The sequence below is a fragment of the Musa acuminata genome, chromosome BXJ1-6, assembly GCF_036884655.1.
Source record: "Musa acuminata AAA Group cultivar baxijiao chromosome BXJ1-6, Cavendish_Baxijiao_AAA, whole genome shotgun sequence".
Taxonomy (NCBI): domain Eukaryota; kingdom Viridiplantae; phylum Streptophyta; class Magnoliopsida; order Zingiberales; family Musaceae; genus Musa; species Musa acuminata.
Genome location: NC_088332.1, coordinates 45802716 through 45817648, shown reverse-complemented (window position 1 = coordinate 45817648; position 14933 = coordinate 45802716). Strand labels below are relative to the sequence as shown.

General features: G+C 37.9%; 1 protein-coding gene across 4 annotated transcripts; it reads left to right on the top strand.

Annotated features, from left to right (window-relative positions):
* The first annotated feature begins 7110 nt into the window (after nucleotides 1-7110).
* Nucleotides 7111-14018, top strand: LOC135677350 (uncharacterized). 4 transcript variants are annotated; one of them, XM_065189577.1, is made up of 8 exons: nucleotides 7111-7731; nucleotides 9713-9815; nucleotides 9958-10023; nucleotides 12038-12193; nucleotides 12268-12364; nucleotides 13059-13338; nucleotides 13419-13587; nucleotides 13680-14018. In XM_065189577.1, exons 1-6 carry the CDS (start codon nucleotides 7209-7211, stop codon nucleotides 13191-13193), a joined length of 1080 nt encoding a protein of 359 aa, XP_065045649.1. In that variant the 5' UTR covers nucleotides 7111-7208; the 3' UTR covers nucleotides 13194-13338; nucleotides 13419-13587; nucleotides 13680-14018. The 4 variants fall into 4 exon arrangements, with proteins under 4 accessions (XP_065045649.1, XP_065045648.1, XP_065045646.1 ...); XM_065189576.1 differs by having other exon boundaries at nucleotides 13059-13576; XM_065189574.1 differs by having other exon boundaries at nucleotides 13059-13587.
* The last annotated feature ends 915 nt before the right edge of the window (nucleotides 14019-14933 follow it).

Genomic DNA, 14933 nt, shown 5'->3' with positions numbered 1-14933 from the left:
TTACACACGATATTGATTATATTTTTTCGCTGACTTTTTTATCATCATCTTCATCGAGGTCAATCATTGGTCAACTATATCATTATAATTAGAAATGACAAAATATAATTAGACAAGTCCAGAAGTTTTGGATGCCAAATTTTTTTTTGAAGATACGCTAATATACTAAAATGATGAGTGTTAGTTTGATAATATTTTCTAAATTTCTAAACTAAATTATTTTTAAAGATATGCTAATATACTAAAATGATGATTTATAGATTTGCTCACTAAAGGTTAGATGATTCAAAATCTCATCTGACATATTTTGTATATGTAAAATATTGATTTGATATAGGTGTAGGGGATCAACTTACCAAAGGTTAGAGATTTCAAAATCTTATTCAACATATTTTAGGGTGATAATATATTATACTCTTAGTTTGAAATATCATACTATATATTTTCACACTTGAAACACAAATATGTGACCCACTTACTAAATGTTAAGATTCAAACTTCATCAACACGTCTCATATTTTCACACCTAATTCACCACTTACTAATGATTGAGATTCAAACTTCATCGACACATTTTTATATCTTAATAGTTTGATGGTGAATCAAATTACCAATCTGTTGACCCACTTACTAATTGTTCGGGTTCAAACTTCATCGATATATTTTTTGTATCTTAAGCATTAGTTTGTTCGTAAATCAACTCCATGTCCGAGGGTTAAAATCTCATCTGATAAATTTTGAACATGCTAGCTTACTTGTCTAAGTAAAGATTTTATCACATCAACTTAATGATCCTGCGATCAAAAACTATATATATATATATATATATATATATATATCTTGAGAAGTATTTTACGATGCTGGACATCGATTCCCTTCACTGCAGCTCTCTACATATCCTTTTTCTCATTGGTTTCCTTATTTTTCTCATTGGGAGCAACCTAAGTTGCTGCAGTATTCTTGGAGTAGTGTCGTTTACTTCGGCGCTAATTATATATCTCTTAATATAACATTTTTAATATCTGGATCTTTAGACTTAAAAATTTTATATTGAAATCGGAAAGTGAAATATCTAGATCTATTTACTATAATGTTATCGGTTTAACAAAGACGAAAATAATAGATATAAAAGTAATTTCAATGTTCTAATCAGTGGTGGCAAACGATAACACCGTTGGGAGCCATGAGTGACTATCATGGATGAGGAGAGCAATGACGAGAGATGATGATCACTTTGCATCTACATCGATGTAGTTGTCGAGCAACCTTTTTACCATTCGATAATTGCATCTTGACACAAATGCAAAGCGGTAAAAGGGCCGCTCACTACGTCGACGTGAACACTATAGTCAAGCAGTAAAAGGGCCACCGATGCAGATGCCGAGCGACTTTTTAGCCGCTCGACAATTGCATCGATGCTGAGGCAAATGCAGAGTGATGAAATGGTTATTCATTGCATGGTGTTGATGTAATTGCCGAGCGACGAAAGGGCCACTCAGCATCTACATCGGTGGTCCTTTTGTCGATCGACAACTACGTCAATGTCGACGCAGATGCAAAGCGACAAAATAGTCGCTCGACAACTACATTTGATGCCGATGCAATTGCCAAGTGACCCTTTCATCACTCGGTGACTGCGTCGATATCGATACAAATGCAAAGCGATGAAAGAGTCGCTCGGCAATTGCATCAGCATCGATGCAGATACAGAGTAACCCTAGTGGCCTCGTCGTTCGCTTGCTCTCCCAAAGATCTTCTACCAAATCTTACGAGAAAGGAGAATCCCAAAGATATATTGGGTAATTGAATTTTTATCATGTAGGAGAATCAAGAGAAATCTTAAAGATTTGCTAATTCCATGAAAAATTAAAGCAAATTCGAACATGACCCAGGTCAAGAAAATGCACCCACTAGCAATTTGAATACCACACATGCTACTTGATTTACTCTTGCCGAATGCATCTGATGCACCCTAACTGGGAAAATAACTTGTATCTACTTGCATCCTAATTGTACGAAGCATCTCTTTGCACCTGATGTGTTCATCCATGACAAGAACATTTAGAGCTACCACAACACATTCACCATTTGTTTCCACTGCAAGGTATGAAGATCGTACCGCGGAGGATTAATCTTATTTTTATTAATAAAAAATATTTAGGATTATAGATTAATTAATATTAATCCTTATGGATTTTGTTGGAGAGCTGAGGGATTTTAGAGGCGGTGGTGTTGTGGTGGAGCTTGAGGTAGTGGTGGTGGTGCTAGCGGTTTAGGTGGTGGGGAGTCATCTTGGACAGAGGCAGGAAGAGGAGGATGAGGATAGCGACGGTGGCGCAGATTACTCTTGTGATGTCTGATGTCTTTGACCTTTTCCTCCTCACTTCCATTGAAGGTCCATGGCGAAGCCATTCGACGTCACAATATCTACATCACCGTCGCTCTCCTTATCCTCCTCTTCATGACCCTGTCCTTCCGAGCAACCCGCATCGCCACCACCGGCATCACCACCGTCGCCTCGAGCTCTCCACCGTGTGTGAAAAGATACTGCAGCAAGAGAAGAAGAGACGTGTAAAGAGAAAAGAAAACCAAACAAGGAAAGAATGACACACTACACCGCGCCATGGGCTTGATGTTGGTGCATGGCGAGAGTAAAGAGGTTTTAGAATAGAATAAGAGAGAGAAAAGGAAAAAATGTGCTCGATGCCTCATTTTTATTTATGTACATTTTTGAAATCTCATGATTATCTATCTAGTAATCAGGAGAGTTAGGGTTTATAGAGGCGGTGGAGAAGTGGGAAGGAGAAGGATGAGGCGGGAGATGGTGGCGTAGATTAGTATCGTGGCACCCGATGTTTTCGCCATCGACCTTTCTCTCCTGGCTTCCATCGAAGGTCGATGGTGAAACCATCGGGTGCCACAACACTAATCTACATCACCCTCGTCCGCCTCATCTTTCTCGCTTCTATCCCCTCGAGTAACCCCCACTAGCACCGCTAGCACCATCACTACCTCTGGCTCAGCCACTCCACCACTGAGTTGAGAGATGGGAAGGAGAAGGATGAGGAGAGAGATGATGGCGTAGATTAGTATTTATGGTAATCGACGTCTTCGCCATCGACCTTTCTCTCCTGGCTTCCATTTGAAGGTCGATGGCGAAATCATCGGGTGCCACAATACTAACTACGTCATCACCGCGCATCTCATCCTACTCCCTTCTATCCCCTCGAGTAATCCCCACGGGCACACCTAACACCATCACTACCTCTGGCTCAGCCACTCCACCACTGAGTTGAGAAGTGAGAAGGAGAAGGATGAGGCGAGAGATGGTGGCGTAGATTAATATTTATGGCAACCGACGTCTTCGCCATCGACCTTTCTCTCCTGGCTTCCATTTGAAGGTCGATGGCGAAATCATCAGGTGCCACAATACTAACTACGTCATCATTGCGCATCTCATCCTCCTCCCTTCTATCCCCTCGAGTAACCCCCACGGGCACACCTAGCACCATCACTACCTCTGGCTCAGCCACTCCACCACTGAGTTGAGAAGTGAGAAGGAGAAGGATGAGGCGAGAGATGGTGGCGTAGATTAGTATTTGTGGCAACCGACATCTTCGCCATCGACCTTTCTCTCCTGGCTTCCATTTGAAGGACGATGGCGAAACCATCGGGTGCCATAATACTAACTACGTCACCATTGCTCATCTCATCCTCCTCCCTTCCATCCCCTCGATTAACCCCCACAGGCATAGCCAGCACCACCACTACCTCAGGCTCAGCCACTCCAACTTTTGCTGCTGCAGTTTTCTCAAGGCATTGTCATCCTCTTCTTCTCCTCCTCTTGGGAGGGGAAGACCAACATGGATTTCAGTGAAGAGTTATGGGAGCAGGAGCTGAACGAAGGGGAGCTGTGGCATCTGCAAACTACTTAAGCTTTAAGAAGTGTCCAAGCTTTTCTTCCGGCAAAATCAAATCTGATCATGTGCAAAAAGAAAATCTAATCCCAAAGATTTGCTGTCAAAATATATATAATCCTTTGAGAAAGACAAGTCTCAAAGATCTACTAGCAAATTGAACATTGATCATTTGTGAGAACCAATACAAATCCTGAAGATTTGCTAAGCACACAAAGTTTAAACAAGGCCCAGACAAAGTGGCCAAGCTCTCTTCCTCAACCATAATTGAGTCTTGAAGATCTACTAGCAAATAAATAAATGTTGACTCTGAAGATCTATTGGCAAATAAAATTTGACCTTGTGAGAAAGGAAAGTCACAAATATCTAAGAACAAGACAAATCTTAAAGCTGGTAGCAAATAAATTCTGACACTCTGAGGAAACAAAAAGCTTTAAAATCCAAGAACAAGACAAATCTAAGAACAAATTGGGCCCCTGCATGATCCTTAAAATATGCATCCACCAGCAGCACTCACTCAAACCATCGTCTGTCTTTGCGTTTGTAGACCACCACTCCTTTACCACAGCACAATTCATCCCTTAATATTAATCTTAATAACAAATAAAAATAAAAATAAGAAAACCCATTGGCTGAGAGAAAAAAAAAACTATTCATCTCCTTTAGTTAGTCAAATAAAAGATGTTCATATGTTTTATACGTCTACCGAGACAAAAAGCATACAATGCACTTCACATGTCGTAATTGGATAAATTAACTTTCTATGCTTATAATAGTGTATTCACTCAGGACATATGATGTGTTCTTATCGTACAAAGACATCTCGAGGGAATAAAAGGGAGGAGGATGAGATACGCGATGATGACGTAGTTAGTTTGTGGCACTCGATGATTTCGCCATCGACCTTCAAATGGAAGCCAGGAGAGAAAGGTCGATGGCGAAGACGTCGGCTGCCATAAATACTAATCTACGCCACCATCTCTCTCCTCATCCTTCTCCTTCCCACTTCTCAACTCAGTGGTGGAGTGGCTGAGCCAGAGATAGTGATGGTGCTAGGTGTGCCAATGACGTTGCTCCTATCTCCAAATTCCATTCCTTGGTGAGGCTTCTGGATTCTTTTTGTACTGAATACTACTAAGGGTCTCAAGACAGGGAAGAAGAAGACTAAGGAGGCCAGAGAGAAGGGCAAATTACATACAAAGACAGGTTGGGAGTTATGCTATACAGAGGGCAAATTACATACAAAGTGTAATCCTCTTTATTTATCTTCCTAATGTTTATAGCTATCTTGAGATGGAAATACTATCATAATGGATAAAGTTACTCAAATACAATTTAATGATGAAACTAATATGGAATTAATTCTTAAAAAAAGAACAATAATAATTTGGTAGATCATCCTTAATATGCAGAGGGAGAAAGAGAGAACATGGAGTGTAATTCTTTTCACTTTTTTGTCCTAATTAGAAAAAATCATTTATTACAAATCTCACCAATGATTTTTAACTCACCTAATTTTTACACTTACTATGGAAGACATGTCATCAATCACTATTTATTTTCTAGTTTTAAGTACCCTTATAAGAAATAAATTTATTTATTTCCTATTTAAGTATAACATTAATATGAAATAAATTCTTTCAAACATTTTTAAGAGATCATTCTTTTAAAGAAACAGAATAAAATTTTATCATATCAAATAACATATAACACTCTCAAACATGAGGCTCATCATTATTTATATAACAATGCACTAACATGAGACTCAACATTCTTAATGATAACTCATAAAAAATTAACATGTTTTAGGTCTATTAAAGTATAATTTAATAACGTTACTTATCATAGAAATAGTATTTTCTTAGGCTTCATGTTCGACCAAAACAAAAGCATATAAAGTATTTTTATGTATTTTTGATATATTCGTCTAGGATAAAAATATTTAGGGCATCCAATACATCTTAATTGAGCAAAGTCTTTTATACAAAAGCATATGAAGAGCGTATTATATTTTAATCAAGTAAAATATCTTTTAAATAATATAAACATATAAGTTAGAAGTAATTTTGAAGACTATCGAAATCCTCTCGCGAAGGGAAAAGAAAAAAATTAGATACGAAGAAATTGTAACACCCTTAATTAGTCTCACATCGGAAGTGGGCAAGATTAAGATTGACTTATAAGAATTTGATGAGTGTATTATTATTAGTTTCAACTTAAGTATTTTGGTCAGAAGACTTAGATCAAACAAAGTTGATAGACCAATTAGTCCATCAAACTCGGGTCACGACAGAAACATCTAACAAAAGATCAATGATGTTTCAATGAGTCCCAATAAAGAAGGAGAGTTGTGACATGAGGGAGCTACTTATAGACCTTTCAAGTGACCAACGTTTTCGCCCAGTCAAATGCGATCATGTAAAATTAATTTTATAAGAAAAAATAATCTCATCAAAGATCTACTAACTAATCATTTATGAGGCAAATAAATATCAAGTTGTAATTCAAACAATATTTGATCGGATCCTTACATAATCAATAAAAAAAATGCACCCACTATATTTGATGTGAACATGCTCTCCTTCAAGTATAATCAAATCAAGAAAAATCCCATAGATCTACTAGCAAATAAAATCTAACTTTGAGAGAGAAAAATCCCATAGATCTACTAGCTATTCAACATCTCTCGAGTCATCCGAGACATGACAAAGCCCAATACAGCTCATAGATCAGCTTATTACAATCTATACTTGTGTGAACATACTAAAGGCAAAATCATTTGTAACTCCATTGAGTCTTTGTTAATTCTTCTGATATGTCGTTCATTATATGAATGAACGGTTTAGACAAGGAAGGGCATATAATCGGACGGTTCCCACCGTCGCGGCTTCTGCCGTCTATACTAATTGACGCGACACGGGTGAGCTGCTTTCTATTGGTAACCATTCGCCGGTTATATGAAGTTTATGTGGGACCGGTTGTTAAAACCAATAATATAAAAGACTTTTTGTGTTTCGTACCGCGGCCGAGACACACAAACCGCGTCATCACATCGAGCGCGTTCTACTGTAATCGGTATCGTCCGGTTCTTATCAGAGCCGTACAGTCACGTGGATCCCATTCCCACCCATCGTTTCAAACGTGAACCGTCCGATCATAAATATATCCGAGAGCATGCTTGCGAACGGCGAATCCATGGCTTACTATCCTCCGCGGTGAAAATAGATCTTCCAACACCCGCTTTCGCTCACCCACTCCTGTGCTTTTTTTCCTCCTTTCGATCGAAGGTCGATGGCGAAGCCGTCGGCCGCCACAATACTAATCTACGCCACCGCCGCTCTCCTCACCCTCCTGCTTCTCGCCTCCGTACCCCCGAGGACCCCCCGTCGCCACCGCCAGCAGCACCACCGCCGCCTCAAGCTCAGCCACAACACCTCCTCCGCCTCCTCCCACCATCAGATCCCCTTCGATCCCATCATCGCAGACATCGAGCGCCGACGCGAGGCCCGGCAGTGGGAAGGGGACCATTTCCGCCTCCCTCATCACGAGGAGTCCCAGCCGGAATGGGACGACTTCTTCGACCCCAAGGACTACGTCGACGGCGAGGATCGCTTCAACATCACCCACCGCATCGTCGTCCTCTTCCCCCGCATCGACGTCGCCCCCGCCGATGGGTTCGTCAGCTCGACGGAGCTTGCCGAGTGGAACCTCCAGCAGGCCGCCCAGCAGGCGATCCACCGGTCCGGCCGCGAGCTGGAGCTCTGCGACAGCAACGGGGACGGATTTGTCTCGTTTGAAGAGTATCGACAATCTGGTCGGTGAGATCCCTCATATGATTTGTCTTCTTTGTATTGTGGTTTCATTCAATCGCAAGTCTCGACCATTAATAGTTACTACTTTGACTGCCAGTATTTACAAGAAGAAAGATGCCATCTTTAGGTAGGTTGTTCCTAAATTCATATATGTTATTTCCAAAGAAACATAGTACTTCTTTAATCCACTACTTTTCACCGGGTTTGGTTTGTCATGAGGTGGATCGCAAACTTAAGAGAAGCAAGTTATGGAACCTGTTGCAATTGATCGATTCTTGTTCATTTGATTCCTTGCCAAGACATTAATGATGAAAAGAAGATAGTGAAATAGCAGTATGTGTAACTAATACAGGCTTTATTATTTTGATAACAAGCTTAATAACCTTCCTTACATAATCTTTGTATTATTCTTATATAATCTTTGTATGTAACATGGTTGAAGTCCTACTGTGTTTCCTAATCATGCAAATGTTGAAGTTAATTCTACAAGTCTCAAGCTTCTATTTGCTGCATAACACATGACAACTCATGGTGTTTGTAAATTATTGCAATTTTATTTTCTAAGCCCTTACAATTATAAAAAAAAATTCTTGATAAATCATGTCTACTTTGTGATACCACATGCGAGTTCCAATTGTCAAAACCTATATAGGAAACTGCTTCTGCTTGTCCATCTTTGAGCAACTTTTTAACCTATTATAATTTCATATCTGTGATGAAGTGTGTATCCACTTTATCCTTCTTTAGACAAAACTATCCATTTCTTTCTCAATATCAAAAGATCACTTTTCTTGCGCTGACTCAGATCATGTTTAGTCAGGGAGTTTTGGTAGCAATCTATACTAACTATTTAGAGATCTTTTTGGATCACGGAACCATCACATATTGGAAGAGGAGGAAGAATCAGCTCTTCTTCTGTACCTGTCCCACAAGCGCTTTTTGTACTGTTTAGCCATGACAAGAAGGCGGCTTGTTCTATCAATATCAAGCATCAGCTGGAACTTGTCATTTTATTGTCATTTATAGCTGTGAATTAAACCCTTTCTCATAAATGCCACTGACTGGAGGAATATCCAACTCCTAACTCTTTTATTTAACTTATGGTTTCCTATATGGTTGGGACATAGTCTTCTGTTTTTGCATAAGATATGTAAGATGTAGTGGTGGGATTGAATAATATAGGGAGTTTTCTATAGATGTCTATTCTTAGTTTCACAAATGTTTTTTTCATTTTTGTGCCAATTAGCCATGACATTATGAGAAAGTATTTATCTAAGACGAGATTCATAAATGTCACATTACTATTTTCTCAAGGAACTTTAGTAAACTCTAATGGTGAGATCTTAAGTTATTTCTACTAGACAAATTTTGTAAATTACTGTAACAGTCTTGGGACCATGTGGAGAATAATCTGTTCCCACATCTAAGTCTAAGCATTATGGTCATTAGCCTTCTCAGACTCCTTTTTCACTGTTGAGTTCTTTGTCATTTATAGTGGTTTACCTAGGACAGCTTCATATTTGAGCTGACATACACAAGTTAACTACTATCCTGTACAACATCTATTATTCATATTATATTCTTTGAGGCCTACCTAATTCTCTAATCTTTTCCCAATGTCCGTGTAAAACTTGGCTTTATATTTTTTAGGAGCTTGTATGATTCTTATGATTACTCAGAATTTTAGTTTTATATTAACATTGCTTCATGCTTTTGAGTTTCCAAAATATTTATATTTTCTCAACATTCTGGTGTAAATGGACAAAATTTATTATGTGGTTCTGTTGATCACAGTGTTTTGCATTATTCTTGCAACACTTATTAATGTTAATTAATGCAAAATTTCTCTATTTTCTGGAAGTTTGTTGTTTGCAATTGATAACGTGCATGATTTCCAAAGTCAAAAATTAAAGCATGCATAAATATAGCTAGCCAAGGATGATCTAATAATCCTAAGTGGGTGTTAGATGTAACATTCTCCAGTTAAAGCTTCGCCTATTGATGAAACGGGATGGTGGAAGGAGGATCACTTCAATGCCTCAGATACTGATGGAAATGGACTTTTGAATTTGACCGAATTCAATGAGTAGGTTATTGAGAATTGTTATTTTTGACTTGTATCCTTTTTACCTTTCTAGCTGACCCCAAATAGTTGGGATTTATGGTTTTGTTGTTGTTCTTGTACTATCCTTTTTACCTTTCTTCTAAATCTATTTCTGCTTCTTCAGCTTCCTACACCCTGCTGACAGTGGCAACCCAAAACTGATCCAGTGGCTGTGCAAAGAAGAAATAAGGTGCAACTCTTTCATTTATCTTTGAACTTTTGAGGTTCATTATTTTATCAATCTAATGTCTCTTTAGGTACAAGCAGTTATCTACAACATAAGCAGATACTTGTGCAATCTTTCAATTACTTATTTCATGTTGTTTGTATATAGTTTATCCATTTAACTATTGCGAAGCTAGCATAGTATGGATCCAAGAAATAAAAATTTGCATTAACATAGGGTTATGTTAGTTTGTTAGACTCTGTTTTAAATTTTTAATTTCAATTTCATGTCTTTAGTTTACGATTTACATAGTTTTCTGGAAAACCTATAATCTGACCAACAAGCTCCACTCATTGTTGTCTGGTTTTATTTATCACGATCCAATACAAAACTTTGTTCTTTAAATTCAGCTACTCCTCTCAGCTTTTTGTCATAAACTATCAAATTTTTTGCTTTGTGCGAAACTCCTGCAAAGGGGTTTTTGCGATTCATGTCCTGCAAGATAGTGTGAATAAGATCTACCACACTGTTATATAATTGAAATATATGATGCCAATTGTTAGCCCCCTAACATCATTTGCAACCTAGATATCAAGGATCCAAGCAACAAAATTAGCCTGTGCACAGGCAGGGTTGCATATACATAATGCACCTGCAACCGCCAAATCGTGGGAGCCTTGTGTGTGGCACTGCCTCATAGTGCTACAAGGTCTTGCAGCATACAAAGAAGAAATGGAAATATAAGCAGCCAGAGACAATGATGGGCTATCACTTGCATTGGCCACCTGGTGGAAAAAGGGGTTTAGGAATTTCTCTTTTTACTTATTCAGCAGATAGTAATGAAACAAGTCAATTGGTGGTATTAATCTATTATAAGTGTGATGGCATGTTTAAATTAATAAGATAAGAATATATAAAAGGGTCATTTCAGCTACTAACCAGGATACAGTTGTTGGTTACTGAAAATCAACACTTACGGTGCCCAATCAGAAGTTGTTCACATCCGAGATAAAGGAAGTTCTTTTTTGTGCATGGAACAATCTGTTGTCTTTGAACGGAAGAATTGGAAGTTGGTATATATTTTCTAGAGTGATAATTTCATAGGTTTGTCATTACGCGGAGTCCACCTTTATAATTGAGATACAGCTAAAACCATCCGAAGCTCACCTATTGGTTCTGAAATTTTTTTATGCTGTGCAATGATGTGTTGCAGTGTTGATGTTAACATGATTGATGATGCAACTGACAGTTCTGTACATGCATATATGCATTTCTGCACATGCATCCATACATACCTGTGTGTCTCTGCATGTAAAGAACTTGAATGACGATGTTCTGCTTACAATGTCACTACACTGAAGAGTGATGTTTCACATAATTCTGTGGAACACTTATATCCTTACTAAATAAGATGTGGATGACCCAAAAATGATGAATGCAATGTCGAGGCAATAATTCATGAAACACTCTTTAGCCTCAAAGGTGTAGAATAGGTCACAAATATTAATTTATTTTTAGATATTTGATATATTGACACAGAATTGGTGTTAGGCCAAATTCTGATATATTTTTTATTACAACTATTCCATGTTTCTTTCTTACGTTCTTCGATTTTAACTGTCCAGGTAAGGCCAAACTCTATAATATTTGTTTTTACGACTGTTCCATGTTGCTTCATTCTTCTTTCTTTGGATTTCGTTGTGTAGAGTTTCAGTCACTTAATTAAGATAAATCTTAATTACTTTTACACAATTCAGTACAGAATTGGCATTGAAATGTCAACTTTCATGTTATCTAGTGTTAAGTCAGATTCTGTCATCATCCCCATATCACCTAGCAACCAAAAGAATACACTATGCAGAATAATAAATGTTTAGAGAAGCTTTTTAACAAATTTCTTTTCTCCTTTGTTTCTTACGTGAAAATAGAGTTGGCAGATTGAGCTATGTGATAATCTGCATGTTGTAGTTTTTTGTTACTTTCTGAAACTATATGTTGGTAATCTAATGTTTGTTGGCTCCTAAATATATCCTTCCAGGCAAAAAGATGGAGATGAAGATGGGAAGCTTAACTTCAAAGAATACTTTGTTGGATTATTTGACTCGATACGAGATGATGACAGGCCCTACAATCATTCTGCCACCTTAGGACAAGCAAAAATGTTATTTTCAAGGCTTGACCAGGACAATGATGGGTATAAATCTGGAAAACTATTGACTAAGCAATTGGAAGCTTATTAATAGTGCTTATATTTGGTACTTGGTATAGGTTCTTATCGGGAGATGACCTCGTTGGTGTGATTGGTAAAATTCACCATTCTGAACGCTACTATGCAAAACAACAAGCTGATTATGCACTTTCAGAGGTTTGTATTTCCTATATCCTGGATCATCTATGCTTAAAAAGTAATATCCTTGGATATCGCGATGCAGATCAGACAATTTTCACTTGATATTGTCAAAGTCACAGGCGTTTGAAATGTCAGCATTAACTCTTTCATTTTTTTTCATCATGCAAGTTCATGTCTTTAGCTTCTTGTCTGAGGGATTTGCCTTTAGGCAAACCCCATAACATGATTGTCAAAAAATGGCTTGCTGGAATCACCATTCTCTTGTTATTATATTGTCGAGCTTATGGTCTTCAGATTATGTTGTTAGTATTAGCTATTCCATATCCTCTTCCACCCGTTGTTTTTGTACTAGTGATAATTATGATTCATGTTGGTTGGTAATTAAGAATTAGATTTGTGTTGTATAGGGAAAAACTAGAATAGGAAATTGCAGATTTCCTTTGCATATAAATGAACATATCCTGCTAAATTAAGTATCATCACATACCATATTTCTCAGCAGAAAAGTGTTATTTTATTTCATTCATGGCACTGCTTCTAACCCTTGATAATTGCCATGGTCTGCAATTTACAGTTTCTTTTATGCCCTAAACTGTATATGGTTGTGCTTTCAGCAATCAGATTTTTTGTTTGTGCTAACATGGTATAAAGTTGCAATGCGTTTGAAGTGACGTTTTCCTTTTGTTCTTTTCCTCTTCTAATGTTTCAGGCTGATTCAGATAGAGACAGCCAGCTAAGTTTGAAGGAGATGATAGAACACCCGTATGTGTTCTATAGTTCTATCTTTAGTGATGATGAAGATGAAGAGTTTGATGATTTCGATTATCATGATGAATTCCGTTAATGCTCCACAAGTTGCACACTGGGTTTCAATGAGCAACAGCGAGTGAGTTCTTCGTTTCCGGCAAACGTGCTCTTGAAGATCACCTGCTCGGCACTGGGCTCCTTTAAGTTGATTACCAAAGAAGCGATATATTTCCATTTATATGGTGCACTTTAAATGTCAAAATTTTAAATTCCACTTTTTGTTTTTCCTTGTCAACTAACTTTATCTTTACAAACCGTTCAGCTCTTGGCACATGATTATTTATGGTCAGTGAGCCATTCTCTGCATGCTACCCAGTCAGTCTTGTTTCACTATTACGAATTTTGCAGCTGCTCCAGCCACTACCAGTAAATGACAGCTAAGGGTGCCAATCGCTATCCTAGCTTTACTTTGTGGAACAGGTTGTCTGATGGTTGGTACACTTTATGCATTGTAACATATTTACAGTTAGACTGGCCTAACATGATAGTTCTCTCTGATAAAGAGTTACCTTTCTCCAAGCAGCCAAGCTCTCAGCCGATTGATGACTTGCTTCTCTTGATGATTGATTCATGGATTAGACTGGTCCTTCTGCTACTCTACTTTTCTCTGATGAAGTACAATTTTCCAAGCAGCCATCCTCTTAAGAGATTGGTGGTGACTGTTCAATCAGCCAATTTGTTTTCATCATGTAAATCAATGCATTCCCCCCTAGAATGACAGCAAAGTTGATGAAGAAAAATTCTTGTGTTGTAGAGACTATTACCATACGAGTGTCTCCAAAAAAATTTATACTAGGATTCATGTACTGTGCATATTTGTGGAAACCTACGCTTGCACCAACTGATCTCATTCATAGAGTAATCTGAGATTACGAACCTATGTTGCATATGCTTGCATCGAGGCTTCGCCCAGCAAACTGAGTTGGAATCATAAAGGTAAAAGGCAGTAGACACAACATGAATTAAACGCCTTGTTTCTTGTTCTATCTATTATGTCACTGTTTTAACTTGATGGTTTGCCCAGTGGAAGCAGACCAGGCTTCCTCCATTGCAAGGGTCTGTCTTCCCCCTCACCGATCACATGCAATGTTGAACAGTCTGCAGTAAGACACTTATATCATTTGTCCAAATGTACGTGCCTCCTCCAAAATGCCAGCAAACTCGAAAGGAGAGGAGGCAAAAGCACAGAGGGGGATTTATGCGATGCTGGCATTTAATTCTATGAGGATGTACTTCTGGTAAATTCCCGGTGCAGTGGTTTCAGTTCGTCATGCTTTTGGTCTCGGTGCTTTAATTGAGTTGGACTATTCATTGTACTGGTCATCACTCTAGAGATGGGATGAGAGAGAGAAAGAGAGATAAATACTTGCTGATGAGACCAAGCATTCTAATCACATCAATATTCTTTTGAGCAAACTTTGTTTAGACATTTAGATTCTTGTATATGTCGATTGATTCTTATTCCAATCAAATTCTGAGGTTAGCTTTCGATTCATAATCATTGATAGCAAGCTAATTTCACTAAATAATTTGATTCATCTCTTTAACCTAATTTAAATTAATAAAAATAATGTTTGCTTGATTTTTGAAAATTAAACTCAATGTGATAGTTGTAGGAAAAAGGGAATGAAGAATTGAAACTTTTTTGGTTAAAATATCAAGATTCAATATATGCAGACTACGATTGGCCAATTTTGATATAGGTACATTAGGTAATGTTTGTCATTAATATTTATGTCGGATCGATAATCCCCTTATTGTTCAACTCAGACCAACT